We start from the raw sequence: 27,730 nt of genomic DNA on the forward strand, positions 1-27,730 counted from the left end.
TGAAAGCCTCTGGAGAACCCTAGACATAGCCACCACCCTGAATTTTATAACTATTTCCTTGCATTAAAAAATTGAGGTGAAATTCACACCACAGAAAATTAACCAGAATGGTTCATTTAAAATAATGCATGATTCAGTGGCATTTAGCATGTTCACAGTGTATAATCATCACCCTTCTCTACTTTTGAAACATTTCCATTGCCCCCAAAGGAAACCCTGGACCCATGAGCAGTCACTCCCCAGCCCCCTCCTCCCAGCCCCCGGCAACCACCTAATCTACTTTCTGACTCTGGAGATTTGCCTGTTCTGGATATAAATGGAATTATGTAATATGTGACCTTTTATGTCTGGCTTCTTTGACTTATGTTTTCGAGGTCTTTGCCTTAAAGTATTCAAGGATCCTCTGAAATCCATATAGCTTGGTTTTGTCCGTCTGAACTTTCATGAGCAGAATCATGCTGTATGGACTAGTTTTGCCACTGTCTGCCTCCTTCTGTGTGGCTAATGGGTGTGGCTACTGTTGGCTGCCTCTCGTTGGTGCAGAGAATTGCATTATTTATATACAATTATTTATCCACCCTACTGCAAAGGGAGATTGGGGTCATCTGGTTTGGGACTAGTAAAGCCACTCAAGGCACTGTGTCTGTATCTCTTAGGGGTCCGCATAAGTTTCTCTAGAGTGAATCCCCAGGAGTGGATTCGCCAGGTCATCCCTTACTTTCCAAAATGGGTCTGTAAATTTTCCCTCCCACTGGCAGTGGTTGGGGAGGGTTCTGGGAGCTCTCAGCAGAATCTGTCATACCCAGGCATGACCCTACTTTTCTCTCTCCTGTGTCCCCAGGCTTCAACCATTCTAAGCATATCAGCTGGGGAATGAACTCCTTAGAAATCAGAGCACTTACCCCACAATCAAAACAGTTGAAGGAAGAGTGGAAGTAAGGCCGCGTCCCAAGCCCGTACATTTTTATAAACATTTCGGACATAAAGAGTCCTAAGAAAATGAATTCTGCATAGTCTAGAAAGGGAAGGGGGGAAACAGAGAGGAGATTAGATTTGTGGAGGGAGCCTTCAGGCGGCTCTGACGTTCCTATTAAGTGAAACCTTAGCTGGTGGGTTCCTGGGTGCTTACTATGCTTTTTAAAACATTAATTAAGAAAATTTAAAATTGAAGTGTAGTTGTTTCAGGTATGGGCTTCCCAGGTGGCTCAGTGGTAAAGAATCTGACTGCCAGTGTAGGAGATGTGAGTTCGATCCCTGGGTTGGGAAGATCCCCTGGAGAAGGAAATAGCAACCCACTCCAGTATTCTTGCCTAGAGAATGACATGGACAGAGAAGCCTGGTGGAGTGTAGTCCATGGGGTTGCAAGAGTTGGACACGACTGAGCAACTGTACAAGCATGTTTATTCCAGGTATATATAATTGAATCAGCAAAGTGATTCAGTTATACATACATATGTGTGTACGTGTGTGTATAGATATTCTTTTCCATTATAGGTTATTACAAGGTATTGAATATAGTTTCTTATGCTATACAGTAGATCCTCACTGTTTATGTTATACATTTTACTATGTTTTTAAAATGAACAAGCAACTATGCTGCTGCTGCTGCTGCTGCTAAGTCACTTCAGTCGTGTCCGACTCTGTGTGACCCCACAGACGGAAGCCCACCAGGCTCCCCCGTCCCTGGGATTCTCCAGGCAAGAACACTGGAGTGGGTTGCCATTTCCTTCTCCAATGCATGCAAGTGAAAAGTGAAAGTGAAGTCGCTCAGTCGTGTCCAACCCATAGCGACCCCACAGACTGCAGCCTACCAGGCTCCTCCATCCATGGGATTTTCTAGGCAAGAGTACTGGAGTGGCTTGCCATTGCCTTCTCCACAAGCAACTATACTCCAATAAAAATTAATTAAACAGAAACGAATGAATGAACTAACTGGCTAATAAGTAACTTGATAACTACAAAGTACTATTACTAAGAATTATGTAATAATACATAAGAATTATGACTCAACTGCTTTTATATGCTTGAGCTCCAAAGGAATAATAGAAATATTAATAGAAACCATAACAGTGTTCTATTTGTAATCCTTGTGTTAGGGATTTAGTTGGGAGTGCCACAGGCAACCAATCTAAGGCATGGCTTTTCTCCCAACTAGGAAAATTCATTGGATGTCCCCTAGAAATCCTGTCTTGCTAACGTCTAAAAGTCTTGATGAAAGACAAAGCCTTTTGTTTTTTGATGAGAATGCATAATGGTGAAAATTTTGCCTTGGGAAGAGGTAACTGTGAGTATTTGTTCACTCCAGCAAAGAAATGGTTAATAGCAATTCCTTTTCTGAGAGGGCTTTCTTGGTGGGGTAGGAAGATGCCTGTTCAGGAAGGGCATGAGCAGTCACCTTTTGAAGGGGAAGGAGAGGTAAGGAGAGATTCTGAGCGGAAGAAAGCATATAGAAATCGAAGACAGAGGCCTCAAACTTCTAAGAATTCCATTCTGGTCACATAGCTAGTTCTATTTGAAGGTGAAGAGTATTTGTTCTATCACTCATATCACTCTTTTTTTAAGTGGTGTAAGACTTTTTTCTAGTTCTTTGTGATTTTATTCTATTGGCTGCGCCACGTAGCTTGTGGGATTTTAGTTCCCTTACTAGGGACTGAACCTGGGCCCTCAGCAGTTTTACTGGACCACCAGTTCTAGCCACTGGACCACCGGGGAATTCCATAGTATATCATTCTTAAATCAATTTTGATAAGTTTATTTATTTATTGGGCTGTGTTGGGTCTTAGTTGCAGCACGTGGGATCTAGGTCCCTGACCACCTGCACTGGGAGTGCCGAGTCTCAGCCACTGGACCACCAAGGAAGTCTCTGTATCTTTCTTTTAAGAGGTGATTTGAACTGACTGTCAAGGTCTTTCCCACTCATTCCTGATTATTGAACTTTCCCTTAGTTTTAGGACCCCAGGGAGCTTTCAGTGTCTGAGGGAAACTCCGGGGTCTCCAGGGCCCCCAAGACCGAAATGTCAGGGAGGAAATCTGTCTGTAACACCTGATGCATTCCAGAAGCCACCAGAAGAAATTCGGGGAGGACGTAACAGTTTCCAAGATGCTCGTTCCCCAGTTACCATGGAATCATGAGAGTTGGTGATGCATAAGACCTGAGATCTCTAAGCACTGGTGGATCTGGAAGAAGTTTCAGGGTCATCAAATCCAATTTCTCCCAAGTATAGAAGAGAAATGTGAGACTCAGAGAAACAACTACACTTCATCGATTACAAGACACATATTTTTGTTCACGTTTTGACGTCTCTGAAACTGGGGTGTAACTTAAAATCAGCATGCCTTAGTTTAGATGGCAGCATTGTTTCATTTCTTAGTGGCACATAAAATAAAAATAAAAGAGTGCCATATAATTGAAGAGGTGGCTCAGTGGTAAAGAATCTGCCTGCCAAGCAGGAGACCTAAGTTCAATTCCTGGGTTTGGAAGATCTCCTGGAGAAGGAAATGGCAACCCAATCCATTGTTCTTTTTTTTTTTTTTTTAAATTATTTATTTGGCTGTGCTGGGTCTTGGTTTTGATGTGTGGGGGCTTCTCTCTAGTTGTGGAGCACGGGCTTATTTGCCCTATGGCACGTGAGATCTTAGTTCCCTTACCAGGGATGGAACCTGTGTCCCTTGCATTGGAAGGTGGATTCTTAACCACTGGACCACTAGGGAAGTCCCCACTCCATTGTTCTTGCCTGGGAAATCCCATGGACTGAGGAACCTGGCGGGCTACAATCCATGGGATTGCAAAGACTTGGACACATTTAGCAACTAAACGGCAGCAGCAATAATTGAAGATGTCTTCATTTGATGGATAATGGTAATAATTTGTCCAAGGTCACATGGAGAGTTGGGGGCAGAGCAGGCACTGAGAATCCAGGTTACCTGATGATCATGGCAGGGATGCACCATCAGATATAGCTTGGGTTCAAGTCCTGGCTACATCATTAACTAGCTGTGTGACTCTGGGCAAGTTACTCAACCTCTCTGTGTCACAGTTTTCTCAACTGGAAATTGATAATTAAAGGACGTTTATAGACAGAGTGGCCCCAGGCAGGAAGTCTCAACCCCCTGTTCCCGAACCAGGACAGACAGAGCAAGGTGATTAGTGGGGAGAATATGGGAGATCAAAAATAGGCTATCCGAGGAGGTTAAGACAAAAAGTAAATAGTTCTCATTTATAAGAAACTCCAGGGGGACCAAATGCAATTACTAAGGTTGGAACTAGGTCAGGGTTCTCGGAAGGAGAACTGGCCCCTGGGGAGTGTCCTGGGGGGGTGGTCAGCCAACATGACTGGGAACAATAAGGGTTACAAGGAGACAATGACCTGGACCAGACACCCAGGCCTCACGAGGCTGAAGACTTGATTTCTCCAGTGGTTGCATTGGTTAATTCTGAACCAGGTCAGAAGGGCAGAGAATCTACAGACCTAATTCAGACAAGCCAAAAGATGCAGGAGGAGGGCAATCAGTAGGCAAAAAGGTTTTGGGGAGTCCTCACTTAGGGCCCATAGGCCAGAACCAAGGCATCCAATTGCCTTCCTCACTTTCCAGCCACTACTCTTGTTGATTTCTCAGAGCTCTTTACTTTTTAAGCCCATAGGGAGATCTATAGGCTCATAGATCTCCCCTCCTTTCCTGCTTCTCCTCCCCCAACGTGGTCAACAATTTTGATACTATCTCATGTTAATTCCTGAAATTTGGGAATAGGCCCAGAAGGGCAAAGTCTTGGAAATCCTGGTTCTCACTGCAGGAGCAAGATGTTCTCACAGTTGTTGGAGGCTATCGTCTAGGAATGAATCCGAGACATAAGGAAGTCAAAAAGGACAGGAGAGGAGAGGGGAAAGAAGCAGAAGGTTTGAAAGAAAAGGAAAGAAGCAGAGAGAAATGAGAAAAGAGATGAGTACAACATACAGGTTACTTTTTTGTCTCTAATGCACCTTCATCTATCAACCATAAATTTGATTCCCAGAGATGCACCTAGAAATCATATGTATGTTTCTGTCTCTGGCTGTCTTGCAGTCTTTATTTCAATGCACCTCTATGTGCCTTTCTTAGAAAGTCATCATGTGTCTGATGGCCCAAATTCCAGCTCTCAGGCACCCACTCCCCCAAATTGGGCTCTGTCACTGAGGCAGCAGGAACTTCAGCACGATCTCCCATTATAAACGGGCCCAAGTGAAAGGGGAAAGAGGGAACACATACTGCCAAAGAAAGAGAGCTGTAGAAAGGGTGTGAGGAAGGGATCAGGGAGCTGGTAGGGGTGGGGCCAGGCGGTACTCACAGAGGAAGTCGGAGAGCCACTCGGGCTGGTTGTAGTGAACAATAGCGACACACAGCGTGTTGAGGGCTACCAGACTGAGCACAGTCCAGTAGAAGGCCTGAGTTTTGACCATGCGGCGGATGTAGAAACGCATCCTCCTCTCCTTTTTGTGAAAAAAAGTCGAGTTCTCCAGCTTGGCACTTTTAATGCTGGCTCGGGCGAAGGGAGACCCTGCCAGGGAAAGGATGGAGAATGTCAGGGTGTTCCTGCAGAGGAAATTAACCGATGTGTGGCCCAGGCACAGATTTTGGCCAGGGAACCCATCAGCTTCCCTGGGAACCATTATGACTCATGGGTTTAGCTTTCCAGAGATGGAACTTATGAGAAGGTGATGTCCCTGAAAATAACAGTGCTAGAAATAACCAATGAGTGCTCAGGATGTGGTGGTGGTGGGGCTTCCTTGGTCACTCAGGAGTAAAGAAACTGTCTGCAATGAAGGTAGATGTGGGTTCAATCCCTGGGGTGGGAGGGCATGGCAACCTACTCCAGTATTCTTGCCAGGAAAATGCCTTAGGCAGAGGAGCCTGGTGGACTAGAGCCCATGGGGTTGCAAAGAGTCAGAAATGACTGAAGTGACTGAGCATGGCCCAGCATGGCTCAGAATGGGGAGGCTGATGGCTCTCCGTTGCTGGAGTCATCTTTCTGTAGTTCCCTCTCCTGGCACTGCCTGATGACTCTGGGGGTCATGCTACAGGGTGGGATAAGGCTGGAACCTCTGCTCACGACTCCCAGTGCAGAGGCAGGTGGCAGAGTCGCATGCACTGTTCTTAGACAGCCTCCAGGAGGAGGTATGGCTAGGATCCGAGTTTACCATCGACACTTCACTTTAAAAATAATCACCAAAGAATGAGCCAGCTGTGCCCTCTGCTCACATGTATTTTTGCTCTTAAGCATTTACAAGGCACCTACTATGCCAGGCTCTGTCCCAGGTGTTCAGGATACATGTTAACAGAGTCCTGCACTCCTGGGACAGATACTCCAGTGTGGGAGCCAGAAAGCAAACATAATATAATAAGTAGGGCTTCTCTGGTGGTCCAGTGGTTGAGAATCCGCCAGCCAGTGCAGGGAACTTGAGTTCAATACCTGGTCTGGGAATATTCCACATGCTGCATAGCAACTAAGCCCGTGTGCCACAACTACCGAAGCCCGTGTACCCTAGAGCCCACCCGCTGCAGTTGCGGAAGCCTGTGCTCTGCAACAAGGGAAGTCACCACAATGAGAAGCCCCCAAACCACAATGAAGAGTAGCCCCTGCTCGCTGTAACTAGAGAAGGCCCACGTGCAACTCAAACATAAATAAAAATAATAAATTAATAGTGTGATGGAAGGTGCAAAGTGCTTTGGAAAAAAGAGAAAGCAGAGCCAAATAAGGGGACCTGGAATCCTAGGAAGGACCCCTGGGCAAGCTGCAGCATTAAACAAGGGGTTAAGGTGAAGGGATTGGCCTGAGTCACCTTAGCATCTTAGGCAGAGGAAAGAAACAGCAAGTGGAAAGGCCCTGAGGTAGGAATATGCCTGCCTGACATATTTGGGGAACAGCATAAAGAGAACAGTATAGCTGGAGTGAAGTGGTTCAGGTGAGACAAAGGAGGAGGTGTGGGCAGGGGGGTGGGTCTTGGCAGGTTCTGAAGGGCCTTGGGGGCCGCAGGGACAACTGGGGCTTTTGTTTTGAGTGAGGCGGGAGGCATGGAGGCAAGAGGGGTGTGACTTGACTCAGGGGTTCACAGACGTCCTCTGGCTGCTGTGGCACGGAGCAAACGGTGGAAGGTAAGGGAGAAGCAGAGGGGGGAATGACTGCTCCAGTCCACATAGATGATAAGCAGGGCTGGACTCCATGGTGGCTGAGAAGGAGGCAGGCTGGGCTGATTTGGGGTGTATTACTATTTTCAATTTTATCTCATTGTTTACTTTTGGCTGTGCTGGGTCTTCCTTGCTGCTCAGGCTTCCTCTAGTTGCAGCGAGTGGGGGTTCCTCTCCATTGCGGTGTGTGGGCTTCTCTTGCTGTGGCGCACAGGCTCAACAGGTGCGGCACACAGGCTTTGTTGCTCCAAGGCATGAGGGATCTTCCTGGACCAGGGATCGAACCCACGCTCCCTGCATTGGCAGGTGGATTCTTTAACCCACTGAGCCACCTGGGAAGCCCTGGGGTATTATTATTTAAGATATATTTCAACATGTGTTGATGGACCAAGTGTGGGTGGAAGAGAGGGAGAAGCCAAGGTTTTTGGTCTGAGCCCCAGGAGGGACAACGCTGTCATCCCCTGAGAAAGGACAGGTTTGTGGGGGAGGTTCAGAGCTCAGTTTCACATAGGTTGACTCCGTGTTCTGAAATACCTCTTCTCGGAAATCTTCCATTGCTTCATCAGCTCATTATTCTTCACTGCCGCGGCCATTCTTTCATTCATTCATCCGAGTGCTCCTTCAGTCATCCATTTGTTTACTCACCGGAATGCTTGTCACACCTTCATCCACTTATTCTTTTACCATTTATTCCTTCATTGGTGCACTCATTCATTTCTGTTTTTTTTTCTAATTTATCTATTTACTTTTTAACTTTGCCATACCATGCCACATGTGGAATCTTAGTTCCCCGACCAGGAATTGAACCTGTGGCCTCTGCACTAGAAGTGCAGAGTCTTAACCACTGTGCCACCAGGGAAGTTCCCACCCATTCATTTCTTCTTTCATCATTTATTCACACATCCATCCATCCATCCATCCATCCATTTCTTCATTTGCACGTTCACCCATGAAGCCTGTTCATCAACCTCACACCAGCCAAATACAGAAAACACCTCTCAGGATGCCACTTCCTATGAGCAAAACTCTAAACAGAGGTTGTGAGTTGGCATCCCAGGGGCCATACTGGTTCATCTGAGACTGGTGAAGGTTGAAATTATTGGTCTACATTTAAAAACTGGGAGATTTTCCATACAAATATGGATTTCAGTTTCTCATGAATGAAGATAGCAGCTGACATTTATCAAACATTTAACAGGCACTGCGGGGGATGCAGTTTACACAGTAAGCTCCTCATCACAACCTTAGGAGGTAGGGACCATCACTAACCTCCTTTTACACCCCAAGGAAACAGAGGCTGAGGGGAGTCCAGTAATTGACTAAGAAGCTTCAGGTCAGTTCAGAGCCTGTTGCACTCTGGCCTGCGGCCACCACACTGCACTCACTCCTGGAACCTGTGGCCGCAAGCAAACAACCACATGCCTGCCCAGCAGCAGCTGGCTAGGCCTGGTGGCTGGACTCTCCCTTCATGTCCATCACTTGTCTGATCCCATGGGCATTGGGTACCCCAAGGTGGCTCTTCCCAGCCCTTCCCAGCCCTTCCCAGTTGAGACATTTCTGGTTCTTTTGGCTCCCAAAGATGTGCACAGACCCACAGGCGTCCACAAGGTTTGGCAATCACACAGGGCAGGAGGTCCCTGACATTCTGCTGGAGCCAAGTGAAAGCTCAGCTCCATCACCAACCACAGAGTAACCTTGGGCAAATGACCTTGAGCAAGTTACCATGCATCTTGGGACTCCAGTGCCTCCCACCTCACCGGGCCACTGGGAAAAATCAATGAGTTAACGCACCCTAACAGGAATTTCCCTGGTGGTCCAGTGGCTAAGACTCTGTGCTCCAAATGCAGGAGCCTGGGTTCAATCCCTGGTCAGGGAACTAGAAACCACAAGCCACAACTGAGAGTTCACATGCCTCCACTAAAAGATCCTGCATGGGGCAACTAAGACCTGGTGCTGCCAAACGAACAGATAAGTAAATAAATATCTAAAAACTAACCCTAAGATGCTGCTGCATGCATGCTCAGCCCCTAAGTCCTGTCCGACTCTTTGCGACCCCATGGACTGTAGCCTGCCAGGCTCCTCTGTCCATGGGATTTCCCAGGCAAGAATACTGGAGTAGGTTACCATTTTCTTCTCCAGGGGATCTTCCTGACCCAGAGATTGAATTCGCGTCTCCTGCTTGGCAGGAGGATTCTTTACCACTGAGCTACCTGGGAAGCCCCAATGTGATGCTGGCACATGCTTATTGGACATAAAGTCTTTTACTACAACTACAAGAGCTAAAATCAAGACTGTTCACACGCCAACTCATGGAGGAAGTCTCAGGGCTCAAGTCACAGGGCCTGGAGACACATCCCATAATAGGCATCCCATGCACCAAGAAAGGAGAGGAAGGTGACTATTAATTGAACCCCTACTCTGTGCCAGGCCCTGTGCCAACTCTGTGCTGTCTCCTCTATTTATTGCATCTTATACTCCCTCTGATCCATGGTCCCTTTGTCAATACCCTTTTTTTTTTGGCCGCACCTTGAGGCATGCAGGATCTTGGTTCCCTGACCAGGGATTGAACTTGTGCCCTGCAGTGGAAGCATATAGTCTTAACCACTGGACCACCACAAAAGTCCCCCTTTTCTATACACTTTTGTCTCTACTTTTCCTCCGTGGTCTGAAAATTTGCAGGCAATCCTTAGTTTTAAAAAATAATTTTAATAAGCTATTTTATGAAACACCATATATCTCAGATGTCAATTTCAATGTGGAATCAATAGAGAAATCTATTAAAAAGATATTTTACATTCTTTTCTTTTTGGTACCAGGTATTCTAAATCTTTACATTGTTTAGTGACTAAGTCATGTCTAACTCCGCGATCTCATGGACTGCAGCACGCCAGGCTCCTCCATCCTTAACTCTCTCTTGGAGTCTGCTCAGATTCATGTCCATTGAGTTTGGTGATGCTACCTGACCATCTTATCCTCTGCCACTCCCTTCTCCTTTTGCCTTCAATCTTTCCCAGCATCAGGGTCTTTTCCAATGAGTCAGCTCTTTGGATCAGGTGGCCAAAGTACTGGAGCTAAGGCATTTCAAATCTAACGTGTGAGTATGGAATACGTTTCATTCAGATCAGCTGCATTCAAAGAGCCAAAAGTCAGAGGTGGCCAATCTTAGTCTAGAATGTTTCACAGTGAGGACAGCAGGAGGCCACCACCAAGGCTTAATTTCAGGATTTTTGGCAACTTATATGCCCTTCAGATTCTTAGAGAATTGGAATAGGTGCTTCCCAAGTTGTGAGTTGAACTGTCCATTGAAGAGATGTGTTGATGGCTTCTCTGGTAGCTCAGAGGGAAAGAATCCACCTGCCAGTGCTGAAGACACAGGTTTGGTTGTTGGTCTGGGAAGATCCTACATGCTGTGGAGCAACAAAGTCCACGTGGCACCAACTGTTGAGCCTGTGCTCTAGAGTCCACGTGCCGTCACTACTGAAGCCCTCATGCTCTAGGGCCTGTGGTCCACAATCAGAGAAGTCACGGCAATGAGAAGCCCTCGCACTGCAACTAGAGAGAAGCCCCCATTGGCCACAACAAGAGAAAAGCCCTCGCAGCAACGAAGACCCAGCACAGCTAAAAAACAAGAGAGAGAGAGAGATCGAGTAAGGGGTTGAAGTCTGAACCCCTGGGAGCTGTGAATATGACATTATTTACAAATAGGGTCTTTGCAGATGCCATCAAATTAAGATGAAGTCAGACCTGATTGCAGTGGGCTTTATCCAACGACTGGTATTCTTATAAGAGGAGAGGAGACATGGGGACGCACAGGAGAGGACCACGTGCTGACAGAGTCAGAACTTGGAATGAGGTGAGTGAAAGCCAAGAGAGCCCAGGACTGCTGACAACACCAGAAGCTAAAAGAAAAGCATGGGGGCAGACTGTCCCCGAGGTCCTCAGAGGCAGCACAGCCCTTGCCAACATCTTGATCTCGGTTTGGACTTCTGGTCCCCAGAATTGTGAGAGAATACATTTCTGTTGTTTTAAGCCACCCAGCTTGTGATACTTTGTGACAGCCGCCCTAGCAAATGAACACAGCCCACGCTGAACTTCTGTCCTCAAAATCACCTAAAGGGAATCTGATTTTCCTAAAGTACTGGTGCCATGATGGCAGATTCCATTCGTGGTTCAACTTTTCCTAGTGATGGCACTAGGTCCATATTTCATGTTAGCTGATGAACTCTACATGAGATAATTTTTTTTTTCGCCTGCACTTGGTTTTCATTGCAGCACACAGGCTTCTCTAGTTGCAGCACTCGGGTTTTAGTTGCCTCGTGGCATTGGGATCTTAGTTCCCTGATCAGGGATTGAACCCGTGTCCCCTGCATTGGAATACAGATTCTTAACCACTGGACCACCAGGGAAGTCCCTATATGAGACCGTTTTGTGATATGTTTATCAGCTGACAGCATGGTAGAATCATCAATTATAAGAAATAGAGGAAAACAGAAGAATGGGAAAGACTAGAGATCTCATCAAGAAAATTAGAGATACCATGGGAATATTTCATGCAAAGATGGGCACAATAAAGGACAGAAACGGTATGGACCTAACAAAAGCAGGAAATATTAAGAAGAGGTGGCAAGAATACACAGAACTATACAAAAAAGATCTTAAAGACAGCATTTACTGGGCAAAATAATACGAGGGCAAAATGCCACATGTTCCTGCCTGACTTTGAAACACGCTATTATTTTATAGAAATAAAGGTGAAGGTGTCTCCTTGCCAGAACCCTGGAATTTCAGAGGTCTCTTTCAAGATTATTGAGGAAGTCTCTGCCAGCATAGGAACCCCTTCCTGTGGGTTTTTGAGCTACCAGGCAAGGGAGCTGGCATTAGGTGGGTTTGCCTGTAGCAAACCTTGTCCTGGGAGATCAAGCCACTGGCCTGTGTTTTAAACCTAATGACAAAGTTAAAATCACCTGCTTTCTTTCTTTTTTCAAAATAATTTTATTTATTTATTTTTTGGCTGTGCTGGGTCTTCATTGCTGTGAGGGCTTTTCTCGAGTTTCAGCGAGTGGGGCCTACTCTTCCTTGCAGTGCGTGGGCTTCTCATAACAGTGGCTTCCCTTATTGTGGAGCATGGGCTCTAGGGCACCCAAGCTTGCGTAGCTATGGCATGTGGGCTCAGTAGCTGGGCTCTAGAGCACAGGCTCAATAGTTGTGGCACACAGGCTTAGTTTCTCCATGGCATGTGGGATCTTCCTGGGCCAGGGATTGAACCTGTGTCTCCTGCACTGGCAGGCAGATTCTTTACCACTGAGCCACCAGGGAAGCCTTCACCTGCTTTCTTAACAGAGGTGCCATGGGACAGAGTCAGTCCTTATTCAGTCTGACAGCTTTCTACTTTGGTTTCTTTTCTTCCTTTTATCACATGTTCATCAAATGCCAGCCTTGAACATGGGTTCTCCAAGTTTTCTTAGGTCAGCCACAAAGAGACCCTCTGTGACTCCATCGTGGCTTTCAGGGTCATTCTCACTATCCCCTCGTTAGGAGCCATAACATATCATCCTCGAAATTCATAGACTGAAGTTCTAACCACCTCCTGCCTCTCAGGTGTCTCTGAATTGCAATTGTCTTTGGAGATAGGGCCTTTCAAGAAGTAACTAAATTAGGACTTCCCTGATGGTCTAGTGGCAGTGAACAAGGGTTTGATCCCTGGTCCGGGAAGATTCCACATTCCATGGGGCAACTAAGCCTGTGAGCTGCAACTACTGAAGCCCGCATGCCTAGAGCCCGTGCTCTGCAACAAGGGAAGTCACAGCAGTGAGAAGCCTTGCACCGCAACTAGAGAGCAGCCCCTGCTCGCTGCAACTAGAGAAAGCCCTTCACAGCAGTGAAGACAAAATAAACAAGTTAAAAAGGACATAATTCAGTTAAAATGAGATCACCAGGGTGGGCCTTAATCCTCTATGACTGGTGTCCTTACAAGAAGAGAAGATTAGGACACAACACACAGGAGGGAAGACTGTGTGACAACATACGAAGATGACCATCTGCAAGCAGGAGACAGTCCACATCAGAAACCAATCCTGAGAACACCCTGATCTTGGACTTCCAGCCTCCAGGACTAGGAGAAAGTTAAGTTTCTGTTTTTAAAGAATTAAATCACCCAGCCTGTGCTACTTTATTACGGTCACCCCAGCGAACTGATAACACTCTCCCCATTGCATACAAAGCCCAGTTTTAAAAAATGCCTCTTTTCATGAATTTTTCTTTGCTTTACCACCAGACAAATTTCTCCCTGCCTTGTACACCCTTTAGACTCTTTACAATTAGACTTGGTGGGCTTCCCAGGTGGCGCTAGTGGTAAAGAACCTGCCTGTCAATTCAGGAGACACAGGTTCGATCCCTGGGTTGGAAAGATCCCCTAGAGGAGGGCATAGCAACTCACTCCAGTATTCTTGCCTGGAGAATCCCATGGACAGAGGAGCCTGGTGGGCTACAGGGTCACATAGGGTGACAGGGCCATAGGGTCACAAAGAGACAAGACTGAAGCGACTTAGCATGCATGCACAATTAAGACTCTGTTGCTTTTAAGTAACTTTAAATTTATCTAATTATTTTTTTCTGATTTCAAAAGTAATGCCTGGGGACTTCCCTGGGGCTTCGGTGGTTAAGAATCTGCCATGCAATGCAGGCGACTGGAGTTTTATCCCTGGTCGGGGAACTGAGACCCCACATGCCGTGGAGCAACTAAGCCCACACGCCATAACTAGAGAGTCTGTGTGCTGCACCCAAAGACTGTACGTGATGCAACAAAGAGCCTGTGTACTGCGACTAAGGCTCAACATAAACAAAAATTTAAAAAGTAATGCCTGTCACTAATCCACTCATTTCAGGGAAACGTCATGAAGAAAGTGAAAATCCTCTGCAATCCCTTCAGTTCCCACATTTCTTAATATTGTTTTAAAAATGTGACCACATATTTTACATGATGTTGTACAACTTGCTATTTTTTCACCAAAGAATATATTCAGACATCTTTCCATGTCATAACAGCTCCATTCTTTTTCCTGGCAGCAGAGTATTTGATGGTATATAAATGTTATATAATTTCTTTAACCATCTCCCTACTTTGGGGCACATGGGTTGTTTCTGGTTTTTACTTTTCTGAATACCAGAAACAGTGCTGCTAAGAAGAGGCTGGTACATAGATATTTGGCATACATGAAGAAATCTTTTGAAGTAGAAATTCTATGTCAGAGAATATAAACATCAACAACTAAATAATGCCCAACCATACATCAGAAAACACTGCAAACTACATTCCTGCCAACAGCATAAGGCTATGCCCATTTTTTTCACATCTTTGCCAACATTGGGTAGTAATACTTCTTCATCTTTTCTAGTAGGACAGCTAGTGACTATATCGGAGAAGGCAATGGCAAGCCACTCCAGTACTCTTGCCTAGAAAATCCCATGGATGGAGGAGCCTGGTAGGCTGCGGTCCGTGGGGTCGCTAAGGGTCGGACACGACTGAGCGACTTCACTTTCACTTTTCACTTTCACACACTGGAGAAGGAAATGGCGACCCACTCCAGTGTTCTTGCCTGGAGAATCCCAGGGACGGGGGACCCTGGTGGGCGTCTGTCTATGGGGTCGCACAGAGTCGGACACGACTGAAGTGACGCAGCAGCAGCAGCAGCAGCAGCAGAAGGACTGATAACAAATAGTCTCTCCCTGTTAATTAAGAACAGGTGAGATGGTTGGATGGCATCACTGACTCAATGGACAAGAGTCTGAGCAAACTCCCAGAGATAGTGAAGGACAGGGAAGCCTGGCATGTTGCAGTCCGTGGGGTCACAGAGTCGGACACGACTTAGCGGCTGAACGACATCTCAATCTTATCCATAGAGGAGAGCTTGACTTGGGTACCCCATGTTTTCAGTACTTGGCATTTAACAAATGTGGTATAGACAAAAATGTCTGCCTATCAAAATTTAACGTAACAGATCAGAAAATCGGGCAACTTAAATGGGAAATTTGTGGGACAGACGTAACCAATCAAATGCACAGGGCAGTGATGGAGCACCCTAATTCTTGAATTTTCTGGAAGGACAGAAACAGATGTATTCATAAGTGGAAGCAGGATTTGTTCATCGTTACGAGGAAAAGAGTGTTTTGGCTAGAAATTAAAAATGCAAATGAAAACAAGCTTTAAGGTATCATTACAGACTGATTTATCCAGAAAGGAAATTAAACACGTAATAGGCAATGGCCGGGGTGGTAGAGTCCATAAGTGTCTGCATACTTGGCAGGTTTATAAATGGGTTCAATGTTTTTGAAACTCAGAACAGCTCTGTGAATAATGAGTTGAAAAGCTGTTAATATCTTTGATCCTATAATTATCCCCAAAGAATTCCTCCCAAATGGTGGGAGGAGTCATTGTATGTAAATGCTCCCAGCAGTGCTCCTCGTAAAGGCAAAAATTGGAAACAACTCAAATACCATATAATAAAGCTACGGCTGAGCAAACCACAGTGTGGCCACCCTCTGGAGTGTGGGACGGCAAGGAAATCACATTGAAACTCAGCAGTAAGCTTATAAACTAGGGGTGAGTGAAGGAACCTGAGTATGAAGTAGTTGGTTCCTAGGGATTAGAAACACGAGTATGTGTTGATTTTTATTTTTGGCCGCACTGTGCAGCTTGCGGGATCTTAGTTCCCCAGCCAGGGCCCAAACCTGTATCCTCTGCAATAGAAGTCCAGAGTCCTAACCACTGGACTGACAGGGAATTCCCCAAAACACGTGTATATTTTGAATTCCCTCCCCCAGCCTTGCCTCTATACTCCAGCCACACGATACCCATTCAGCCTTAATGTCTGCTCCTCTCAGAGTCTCCTGTTATTTTCTCTGCCTGGAAACTCTCTCATCCACTCTTCATACTTAGACTTTTTTTTTTAAGGTATTTATTTATTTATTTATTTTGACCGTGCTGGGTCTTTGTTGTTGCACCAGCTTTCTCTAGTTGCAGTGAGTGGGGACTACTCTCGAGTTGCCAGCTTTTCACTGTGGTGGCTTCTCATTGCAGAGCATGGGCTCTAGGCTCATGGACTTCAAAAGTTGTGGTGCACGGGTTTAGTTGCTCCTTGGCATGTGGGACCTTCCCAGACCAGGGATCAAACTCATGTCTCCTGCATTGGCAGGTGGTTTCTTTACCACTGAGCCACGAGGGAGGCCCCATAATTAGAATTTTTATTTTATTTTTTGGCCCCACCATGTGACTTGTCGGATCTTAGTTCCCCAACCAGGGACTGAACCTGCACCCTTGGCAGTGAAAGTGCAGAGTCCTGACCACTGGACCGCCAGGGAATTCCCTTCATAATTGGAATTTTTAGGAACCTATTTCAGGCACTTCCCTGGTGGCTCTGCTGCTGCTGCTGCTAAGTCACTTCTTCAGTCGTGTCCGACTCTGTGTGACCCCACAGACAGCAGCCCACCAGGCTCCCCCGTCCCTGGGATTCTCCAGGCAAGAACACTGGAGTGGGCTGCCATTTCCTTCTCCAATGCATGAAAGTGAAAAGTGAAAGTGAAGCCGCTCAGTCGTGTCCGACTCTTAGCGACCCCATGGACTGCAGCCTACCAGGCTCCTCCGTCCATGGGATTTTCCAGGCAAGAGTACTGGAGTGGGGCGCCATTGCCTTCTCCCCTGGTGGCTCATTGGATAAAAATCTGCCTGTCAATGCAGGGGACACAGGTTCGACCCTGGTCTGGGAGGATTCCACGGACTCCAGAGCAATTAAGCCAGACAACCACAGCTACTAAGCCTGTGCCCTAGAGTCTGCATGCCGCAACTACAGAGCCCATGTGCTGCAAGTACTGAAGGCCAAGCACCCTAGAGCCTGTGCTCCACAACAAGAGAAGCCGCCACAACGAGAAGCCCACACACCACAATGAAGATTAGACCCCTACTGGCTGCAACTAGAGAAAGCCTGAGTGCAGCAACGAAGACTCAGTTTCAAAAAATAATAGAATCTCCTTAGAGAAGGTCAAAGCAACAGTCTCACTGAAGAGGGGCAAAAAGGAAAGACAAATGTTCCCACCTCAAACTCTGTCCTTGGCAATAACCAATGACAACAGCCTGAGCGCAGCCTTCTGTCTGGTTCACTCTGCAACCACTGCTGCGGCAAACTCCTATCTTCCCTTCAGTTCTCAGAACAATGTCACCTCCTCCAAGAAGCCCTCTCTGATCACACTCCACTCTTCCAGAGCAGGCTGAGTGAGGAGCATCTCTGCAGTGCCATTATCATTACAAGCTTATTTCTGTAATTACCTGCTTAATATCTATTTTCTGCACTGGACTGCAAGCTCCACAAGGTAGGGATTTGATCTCGGTCCTGTTCACAATTGGGCATTCACTAACAGTAGCCACCCCTGTGAACACTAATGAATAATAACAGCCAACATCATGGGGATCTTCTTTTCTGCCACATGGTGTTCTAAATGCTATATGTGTTTCTTTTTTTTTTTTGGCTGCACCAAAAGGCATGTGGGATCTTAGTTCCTGACCAGGGATTGAACCTGTGCCCCCTGCAGTGGAAGCACAGAGTCTTTACTGGACTGCCAGGGAAGTGCGTTCCAGTGGTTATTTAGTTTTACTTCTACGTGCTTTATTTAATTTTACTTCTCCTTGCAACAATACGAGAAGACAGGCTCTGTTGTTATTCCCATAATCATGTCATCTGCCCCAGGAAATACAGTTGGGAACGGGCAGAACTGAGACCCAATCCAGGCAGCTCCAAGCCCTCACCTCCATCTCCCAGGTAATGGTAATAAATGACGGCCAGGCAGCAGCTGGGGGCTTACCCACGGAGGCGATGTCGGCCAGCTGATCCTCAGCCTCCTCGGGGTTGAGCAGGTCTGTTTTGCTCTTCTTTATAGTGGCTCTCCGCAGAGCTCCAACAATGGAAACATGGCAAGAGAAACAGACGTTACCCTTTTTGCCATAACAACAACACTGACCGCATATGTCCCTGGGTGCCAGGTGCTCTATTAGGGACTTTCTCCATGTTGTTGGGTTTCACCCACGCGGCAGTCTGGTTTCATGGGAAGTAACAGTATGCCCATTTCACAGATGTGGGGACAGAAGTTTAGGGAGGTTACATGACTTTGCCCATGGGGTAAAGATGAGAATAAAGTTTCTGCTTAATCTAAGTCTGGGCTCTTGGTCAACATTTTCCCTCTAGGAGTCCTGGGATTGGACACATAGACTTCTATGAAAACGGCCCACCCCCTTAACCTTTAGCACACTTGCCAAGCTGGCTGGGACTGTGGAAGCCCTTCCTTAACATTTAGGTTCTACACCCCAAGAGCTCTCCAGCGGATAGTGAGTTCAGGCACACACTTCCAATAAAGTGATTCAGACACCCCCATTCCCTGGTAGCTCAGCTGATAAAGAATCCACCAGAAATGCAGGAGACCCTGGTTTGATTCCTGGGTCAGGAAGATCCACTGGAGAAGGGATAGGCTACCCATTCCAATATTCTTGGGTGTCCCTGGTGGCTCAGATGGCAAAGAATCTGCCTGCAATGCAGGATACCTGGGTTTGACCCTTGGGTTGGGAAGATACCCTGGAGAAATGAACAGCTACCCACTCCAGTATTCTGGCCTGGAGAATTCCATGAACAAAGGAGCCTGGCACACTACAGTCCACGGGGTTGCAAAGGGTCGGACACGACTGAGTGACTTTCCCTTTCATTTATGGGTAATGTCTTTCTGTCCTCTCAAAGAGTAAAATCCATTTTACTCTTCGGATGGAGCCCCCTCTCCTCTCTTTCCTTCTCACTCCTGGTTTCTTCAATCCACAGTCATTGCTCTGTCTAGTCAAATTTCTAATATAAGACAACTGTCCTTAACAGTAAGCTGGATTCTTGGTGAAATTATTTTATTTTTGGCCATGGTGCAAGGCTTGTGGGATCTTAGTTCCTCAACCAGGGATTGAACCTGGGCCACTGCAGTGAAAGCACCGAATTCTAACCTCTGGACCGACCACCAGGGTACTTCCATTGCTAAAATTACTTTTTAAAAAAAAATTTGGCTTCACCTTTTGGCATGTGGGATCATAATCCCCTGACCCAGTATTGAACTTGTGGCCCTTGCATTGGAGGCAGGAATTCTCAACCACTGGACTGCCAGGAAAGTCCCTGAAATTACTATTATTTATTTTACTTAGTGAACATAGATGGGCTGACCCTGAGCCAGACACCGTCCTATGCATTCTATTTGCCATACTTGATGTAATATTCATAAACAATCAACTTAGGTAGGTATGGTAATTATCACACTCATTTGACAGATGAGGAAAATGGAGGCACAAAGCAGAAGCTGGGCAAGTGGTCAAAGCAGATAGGGCAGGCAGGAAACAGGAAAACCCTGTGTCAAATTCCTGAAATTCCTTGAGGAAACAGAGTCTCACCATTCTCCATATATTCCTGAGCCTGACCCAGTCTTGTTTCAGTTCTTGGCATCAGTTGGGCCCTGAACATCCATCCCCTGGAGGCCCCTTAGAAAGAAGCAACCTGTTCCCCCAGCTCTGGCTCCTCCTCTGTTCCCTGGGACCCATCCCAACCCCCAAGCCAGGTTCAGAGCAGTTACCATCAAAGGGATGTCTCTGCTCCCCATCAGTTTCATCTTCGGCGAGGATCACCTCTTCTGAAGAGCAAGAGCACATAGTTAATTTATGCTCCAGCATCTAGAGGACCCTCCTGGGGATGGGTTCCCTTGGATGGGAAAGGAGAAGGGTCCTCCCAGTAACTCCAGTCTCCCCTTGCTGAGTGACAACTCTATCAGCCAGAGATGTGCTTGCTAACTTGCTTTTGACTCCCAGCCCCACTAAAGCAACAGTTGTAATGCCAACATCATCCCTACCTGCTTCAAAATAAAAACCAACCTCCTCACCATAACTTATAAGATCTTGCCTGATCTGACCCCTGTCTCCTCCCTATCCTCCTTTCCTCTTGCTCTTCCCCTCACTCTGCCCCAGCCCCACTGGCTTCCCTGCTGTGACTCCACTCTGCTCCCACCCCAGGGCCTTTGCACTTGCTGTTCCCTCTGGTAGGAAGGCCCTTCCCCTAGACATCTACATGGCTTCCTTATGCACTTCCTCCAGGTCTCTGCTCAGAGGTCACCTCCTCAGAGAGACCCTTTCTGATCACCCTGCTGTCTCTCTTTGCTGCCTCCTACCCTGCTTTATTTTTCCTCTCAGCATTTAGCAACACCCAATATTATGTGTATTTGGTTATTTTCTGTCTCTCTCATTAGACTATCAGAGCCCTGCAGGCAGAGATCAAATCTCAGTGTCTAGAACACTGTCTGGCATACAGCAGGTGCCCCATAATTGTCTGAATAACCAAACAAATTAACATGTACAATACCTACTGAATGTTAGGTACTGCTCTTCTTTTTTTTTTGGCTGAGCCACTTGGCATGCAGGATCTTCCTTGACCAGGGATTGAACCCATGCTCCCTGCAGTGGGAGTGTGGAGTCTTAAGCACTGGACAGCCAGGGAAGTTCAAGCACTTAGCTTAGATTACCTTAGGGACATCTCAAACAGTTTTATGAGGTAGGTACTATCATGATCTCTGTTTAACAGGCTGGGAAACTGAGGCACAGGGCAGTGAGGAGCATTGCTACGAGGTGGCAGAGTGTGGATCTAAACCAATGTCTGGTTTTAGAGCTCTTGAGTATAATGTTATGTCATGTCCTGGCTTCATCTCTCTGGATTCCTGTTGCTAAACATTGGGACTACCAGTTCAGATCCTCTATCTCCTCCCCTCATCCATCTCCAAACTGCATGCATGACTCTCGGTGTGCTCCGTGACATGGGATTTCAATTCTTGAGCCCCAGGATGAAAGGGCCTCACCTGCTTTTGAGATCCACTCCATGTACCCATTGAGCTCTCGTTCAATCTGTTGCTGCCGCCTCAGCTTCAGAAAAGCCCGCCGGTTCTCTACCCGCTCCCTTTCTTTGGCAAACTCCCTGAAGAAGCACAGGAGAGTCAGGTCTGACTGTTTTAGAAATTTTAGAGAGTGTGCGTGTGTGTGTGTTTGGGGATTCAGAATCCCTGGAGGGCAGTGCATTTAAACAAGAGGAATCAGGTTTTCTGGGAGAAGATCAGAATACTACAGGAGTGGGCATTCCTGCCAGCTTCCCACGTTTCCCGCCAACTACACCCAGTAAAAGAAAAAAACCCACAAAACCATAAACCATGTCATGCCAACCACTGCTGGCTGTAAACCCCATTCTCATTCTCTGTACTCTTGGCTAAAGAATAGTTTCATCCCTTTTTTAAGTTAGGCCAGTGACACATAAGCTGAAGATTTCTGCAGCAGTCTCACTTCTGGGATATAGGACCCTTCGGGTTTCCCTTTTTCCTCTTCCTGTTTGGAGTGTGAGATGCCTATCTTGTGAGTGTGAAGTGGCCATTTTGAGACCATAAAGAATCCATGAGATTTAAAGTCTCTAATAAGGAAGTCAGCATGGAAAGCTAGAAGAAGCTGGGGTCTATCATGACACCATGGAGCCAGCAAACCAATCCCCAGGCTTGTAGTGAGAAAAATTAAACTCATTTATGATGAAGCCAGAAAAACAATCTTGGGGGTAGGGTACAATGTGTGTTATTAAAATGCATGTTTGACTGTAAGCTACAATTTTATATTTGGAAAATAAGGGAAGGGGAAAACCCAACCTGTTATTTTTTTTTTAATGTAAATTATAGAAATTAAAACTCTATAGAATTTTCTTGTGTTTTGTGTTGTAGGTCTGAAAAATTTGAGAAAACCTTCAAAAAAAGCACTGAGCTACCTTTTGGAAGTAGCTCAGTGCCAGGGGTGAAGCTTAGTGAGTGAAGCCTGGGTTGGAATTCAGTTCCCATGAATCTCTTCACCGGGTGTCCCCAGAGGTGCACAACTTGAGCATCTGTACATGGATTGCTGATGATGGAACAATAGCCCAAAGCAAGAGAAGAGACCTATTCTGTGCCTGGAGAATGAAAACAAAGTTTTGATGGCCTCTTCCCGGGGAAAAGATGGTGTGGGGGAATGGGATGGGAGAAGTAGCAGAGACTTACCCAGACAGCACACCCAGTACGAGGTTCAGCATAAAAAAGGAGCCGATGATGATGAGGGGGATGAAGTACAACCAGTTCCAAGTGTTCCCTGAGGCATCATTGCTCTACGAGGGGTGAGGAAGGAAAGCAGGTGAGTACTGAGTGGGACTTGGGTATGACCTGAAAGGTGGAGGGGTAGCGCTGGTTCTCCAGGGGCTTTGTTCTCAAATGCTCTTAGCCTGTGGAGTCCTAGAGTTCTGGTAGCCCAGAGAAGGGAGGAGAGCACAAGATCAACCAGTGGGGGAAACTACAGAGGCACCACTGGAAGGACAAAGCTCCCTCCTGTGCACAGGTTTTCAGAGGACCAGAAACCAGCATGAAACTCAGGAGGGCTCCCCACACCAAACTCCAGGAGCAGAAGGGAAAAACCCCACTGAAATGTAGAAATAAACCCTGAGTTCCCTCCCTCTCTCCCAGTCATACTGTCTCCCTTGAGAGGAGGTGCATGATGGCAGGGTCTGATAGGTTAAATCACCACGCTGGACAGCAGGACCATGAACCTTTTCCTCAAGTATCTCCCACTTCTGTTGCCTGCAGCATCAATGTCAACCACAGAAAAATTGCCAGAAAAGCCTATCTGGGTCAATTTTCAAGGGGGAGGATTGTCCACGAATAGAACATTCTTCTCTGGAAGAACAGAACACTATGCCAAGGAGGAAGTTAGGAGGGGAAGAAAATCAAGACTAAAGAAAGAAAGAAACATAAAATCCAGCACTTAGAGTACTTTCTATTTTTTTGTGCCAGACACCCTTCTAAGCATATTACTGATGCTGGTTTATTTATTCATTTAATCCTCATGATGTCCCTATGTTATTGTCATGAATTATGGAAAACGAGGGCCATGAAGTCAAAACTGAAGCCTGGCTTACAGAGCTAGACAGTGTTGGACACGGGATTTGAACCAGGTGGCCAGACCCCAGAGCCTATGGACTTAACCTCTGTCCTGGGGGGAAGCCTTCTGGTGTTTCATCAGCTCTGTGATATCTGCAGAATGTGGGGCCCCCAAGTGTGGCTTTAAAAGCTCACCTTTAAAAGCACATTAGGTGCTACTGCTGCCCTGCAGAAAGGCTAAAATGAGAATGCCTGACAATACCAGGTGCTGGTGAGTCTGTGAAGGAACTAGAACTTCCACATGCCATCAGTGGAGGGTAACATGGTGCATGAGCTTCCTGTGGCTGCGGTAACAAAGAGCCACCAAATGAGTGGCTTCAAACAATGGAAACTTTTGGCTTATAGCTCTGGAGGCCAGAAACCCAGGATCGGGGTGTCAGCACGGTTGGTTCCTTCCAGAGGCTCTGAGGGAGAGTATGCTCCATGCCTTTCCCCTGGTATCTGGGGTTTGCTGACAATCTCTGGTGGTCCCTTGGCTTGTAGGTGCATCACCCTGATTTCTGTCTTCATCAATACATGACTTTCTCTCTCTGTGCATGTCTGCCTCTGTGTCCACATTTCCCCTTTCTACAGGGACACGAGTCATATTGGATTAGGGCCCATCCTAATGGCCTCATCTTAACCAATTATTCCTGCAATGACTCCATTCCCAAATAAAGTCATATTCTGAGGTACTAAGGGTTAGAGCTTCAACATGTGAATTTGGGAAGAGGCACAATTCAATCCATCACACATAGTACAACCACTTTGAAATGGGATGGGAATTTCTACTAAAATTTATCATGTACCTTCACTATGACCTGAACATGGCAACTCTGGGATATTATCCAGCAGAAGTGGTAACCTGTCTATGCCAAAGATATACGTAAGAATGTTCATAGCGGTGATCTTCATAACAGCCCCAAACTGGAAACAATCTGAATCCTTGTCAACAAGAGAGAAAACAAATAAATGGAATGTTGTGCAACGAACGACCGCTGTTCATCACACGAAACCTTACAGACCTGGCATCCAGCAAAAGCCAGACAGAAAAGGGCATATGTTAGGTCGGCCAAAAAGCTCATTCGGGTTTTTCCACCTGGTGTTACAGAAAACCCAATAGATCTTTTGGACAGCCCAACATGTAAGATTCTATTCATGTAAAATACAAAAACAGGCAAACAAGCTGATGATATCTGAGGTCTAGATGGAGTATCCTTTGGAGAGAGTAGTGACTGAACAGGGAGCAAGAGGAGAAGCTCTTGAGGCTGAGAAGGCTCTGTTTCCTGATTCTTGTGCTGGTTATACCCACGTGTCCAGTTTGTGAAAATTTATCAGGCTCCTTGCTTATGATTTGTGAAGTGTTCTGTATATTGATTTCACTTGAACCTCCCCCAAAGTTTTTTTTTTCAAAGAAAGTCAATTTTACCTTAAAAAGCAAGGAGCTTCTGACACATGCTACAGTGTGGATGAATCCTGAGGACACTATACTAAGTGAAGTAAGCCAGACATGAAAGGACAAACACTATATGATTGCACCCATATGAAGTTCCCATATTTGCAAATTCAGAGGCGGAAAGCAGAACGGTGGGCAGGGTCTGGGGGAGGGCAGAGCTTCAGTTCTGCAAGGTGAGAAAATTCTGGAGACAGACAGTGGTGACAATTTATATCAACGTGAATGCACTTAATGCCAATGAAGTGGGCACCTAAATGGATTCGATGGTAAATTTTAGGTTATACTTATTTTATCACAATAATTAAGAAAGAAAACAAACCAAATAAGCCAACTTTTATCATCATGGACACAGACAGGTTCTGGAGACAATGAACGTGCCAGTCCCAGCTCACACTGGTGTTCTAACAGAGTTCTAATGCTTTGCTTCCGGAAGGTTCTGGAAGAAAGAAAAGGGTCAGCAGAAAGGACTGGACAGAAGGCAGAACTGGCTTTGTGTTTCCCCCTCCAGTGCTGCTGCGGCTGAGGCATTTTGTTCCCATTTCTTCAGGCTAAATATAGCCCAGGGAGAGAAAGCCTGCACTGGCCAACAGATGAAAAAAGTCTGGGCTGTCTCAGGAGGCAGGTTTGGGATGGAGACAGAGTGGAGGGGGCAGCGGGGAGGAGGGCAGGACTGAATGGGCAGAAATGGCTGAGGTCCCTTGGTACCAAGGCAGCCCCTCCATCCCGGGATCTGCCTATACCCCAGCTCCCTGATACGCTTAAAGCACCTGGCCCCGTGATGCTGCCTGGCATAAAAGACACTCACAATGCCAGGTCCTCAGCCTACTGGAGCCCATTTGATCCTCTCGCAAAATGTGGTATGTGATTCTTCCCATCTTCCTGGGTGAGGAAAGTGAGGCAAATGGAGGTCAAGTCTCATGTCCGAGATCCCTGCAGTGGGCTGCATTGTATCCTGTCAAAAGATATGTTGAAATCCTAACCCCCAGGACCTGTCAATGGGACCCTGCTTGGAAACAGGGTCTCTGCAGCTGCCATCAAGTTAAGATGAAGTCATGGTCGTAGGCCCTAGTGCAATAAGTCTGGTGTCCTCTTAAGAAGAGGAAAACAGGGATTTCCTTGGTGGTCCAGTGGTTAAGAATCCATCTGCTGATGCAGGGGACACAGGTTTGATCCCTGGTCTGGGAAGATTCCCCATGCCACAAGGGAACTAAACCTGAGCACTACAACGATTGAAGCCCGTGCACCTGGAGTCCGTGCTTCACAAGAGAAGCCACTGCCATGAGAAGCCCGCACATCGCAACTGCAGAAAGCCCGTGCACAGCAATGAAGGCCCAGGACGGACAGAAATAAAGAAATGAAATAAAAACAGTATTCAGAAACGAAGAGGAAAACACAGGTGAAGACAGGGACACACAGCCATGTAACAGTGGAGGCGGCTGTGAGCCACACAGGGCTAAGGGTTGACAGTCACCACAAGCTCGGCAGACGCAAAAGAGAATTCCACCCAGAGCCTGAGAGGCAGTGCAGCTCTGCTGGCCTTGGACAGGCAGGTGGGACAACCTCTCTCACTCTAGTAGAGCTTGTTTGAGCTGACAAAACAGCCCTCGATTCCCACAGTCTCCACACCCAGTGGGTGGGGAAACTGAGGCTGTGGAAGGTGCCATGACTTGCCTGGCTCGCACACAGTTTGGATGGCATGGCTGTGACTAGACCCATCATCTTGGCTTGCATCCGACTGATTTGTTTTCCTATCTCACTCATTCACTGCACTTACATAGTATTTTCTGTTTATAAAAATTGGCCCAAGAGAGTCTTAAAGAAGAGGGAAAACACTGATTCATCTCAGCACTGTTGGTGCCTAGCGTGGCGCCTGGTGCTTAGCAAGCACTCGATAAATACTCATCAAACAAATTAATGGCCGAGTCCCAGTAAAATCCTTAAGTGCCTTCTGGTTTATGGCTTATTTTCCTCTAATTTTTTGAGCATGGTTCATTCAGAAAATGTATAGAAGATGCAAAAATAAGCTCCCCAAAAAACCAAACAACTCTCAGCCCAAAAGAACACCCAATTTCCCAGCATAAAGGATAAGAATGGGGTGGTTTAGACAACAAACGTATGGGTACCAAAGGGAAAAGAGGGTGTGATGGATTGGGAGACTGGGGTTGACATATACACACTGTGCTGTATTGCTGTGCTCAGTCATATCTGGCTCTTTGCAACCTCATGGATTGTAGTCTGCCAGGCTTCTCCGTCCATGGGATTTTCTAGGCAAGAATACTAGAGTGGGGTGCCATTTCCTACTCCAGGGGATCTTCCTGACCCTGGGGTTGAAACCACATCCCTTGTGTCTCCTGCACTGGCAGGAGGATTCTTTACCCACTGAGCCACCTGGGAAGCCCATATATACACTACTATGTATAAAATGGATAACTAATGAGACCCTACTGTACAGCACAGGGAATGCTACTCAGAGCTCTGTGGTGACCTAACGGGGAAGGAAATCCAAAACAGAGGGAGTATATGTATACATGTGGCTGATTCACTTTGCTGTACAGTGGAAACTAATATAGCATTGTAAAGCAATGTATATGCCAATGAAGAATAAAGAAGCCATGCTTCACATGAAAAGATGCTGGTGGCTCAGACAGTAAAGAATATGACTACAGTGGAGGAGACCCGTGTTTGATTTCTGGGTCGAGAAGATCTACTGGAGAAGGAAACGGTTACCCGTTTCCAGTGTTCCCGTTTCCTGTACTCCAGTGTTCCTGCCTGGAGAATTCCACGGACAGAGGAGCCTGGCGGGCTGCAGTCCATGGGATCACAATGAGTCGGTCACTAATTATAAGACAAATGGAAATCAACCCTAAATGTCCATCAACAGAGAAATGGACACAGATGTGGGACACGAGAATGGAGTGGATTTGACCATGAAAGACCCAGAGCCCCACGGTGCCATGAAGGAGGTTGTATTTCTGCCCCAGTTTATGAAAAAGTGTTAGCTGCTCAGTTGGGTCTGACTGACTCTTTGTGACCCCACGGACTGTAGTCTACTGGGCTCCTCTGTCCATGGGATTCTTCAGGCAAGAATAT

The 27,730-nt window shown here is 46.6% G+C and overlaps 1 protein-coding gene across 1 annotated transcript in view; it reads right to left on the reverse strand.

The window, feature by feature from the left end:
* The window catches only part of CACNA1A (calcium voltage-gated channel subunit alpha1 A), a 203,883-nt gene that overhangs the window by 93,020 nt on the left and 83,133 nt on the right, over nucleotides 1-27,730 (reverse strand). Inside the window, exons 6-11 of the mRNA XM_088839319.1 lie at nucleotides 22,276-22,379; nucleotides 21,070-21,185; nucleotides 19,801-19,857; nucleotides 18,013-18,102; nucleotides 5,324-5,533; nucleotides 903-1,015 (exon numbers count right to left, since the gene is read on the reverse strand). Coding sequence (XP_088695445.1) covers nucleotides 903-1,015; nucleotides 5,324-5,533; nucleotides 18,013-18,102; nucleotides 19,801-19,857; nucleotides 21,070-21,185; nucleotides 22,276-22,379 — 690 coding nt within the window. The remainder of the gene's footprint in view (nucleotides 1-902; nucleotides 1,016-5,323; nucleotides 5,534-18,012; nucleotides 18,103-19,800; nucleotides 19,858-21,069; nucleotides 21,186-22,275; nucleotides 22,380-27,730) is intronic.

This window comes from Moschus berezovskii, chromosome 8 (genome assembly GCF_049115385.1).
Source record: "Moschus berezovskii isolate FMDL1 chromosome 8, NW_MosBer_1.0, whole genome shotgun sequence".
Taxonomy (NCBI): Eukaryota; Metazoa; Chordata; class Mammalia; order Artiodactyla; family Moschidae; genus Moschus; species Moschus berezovskii.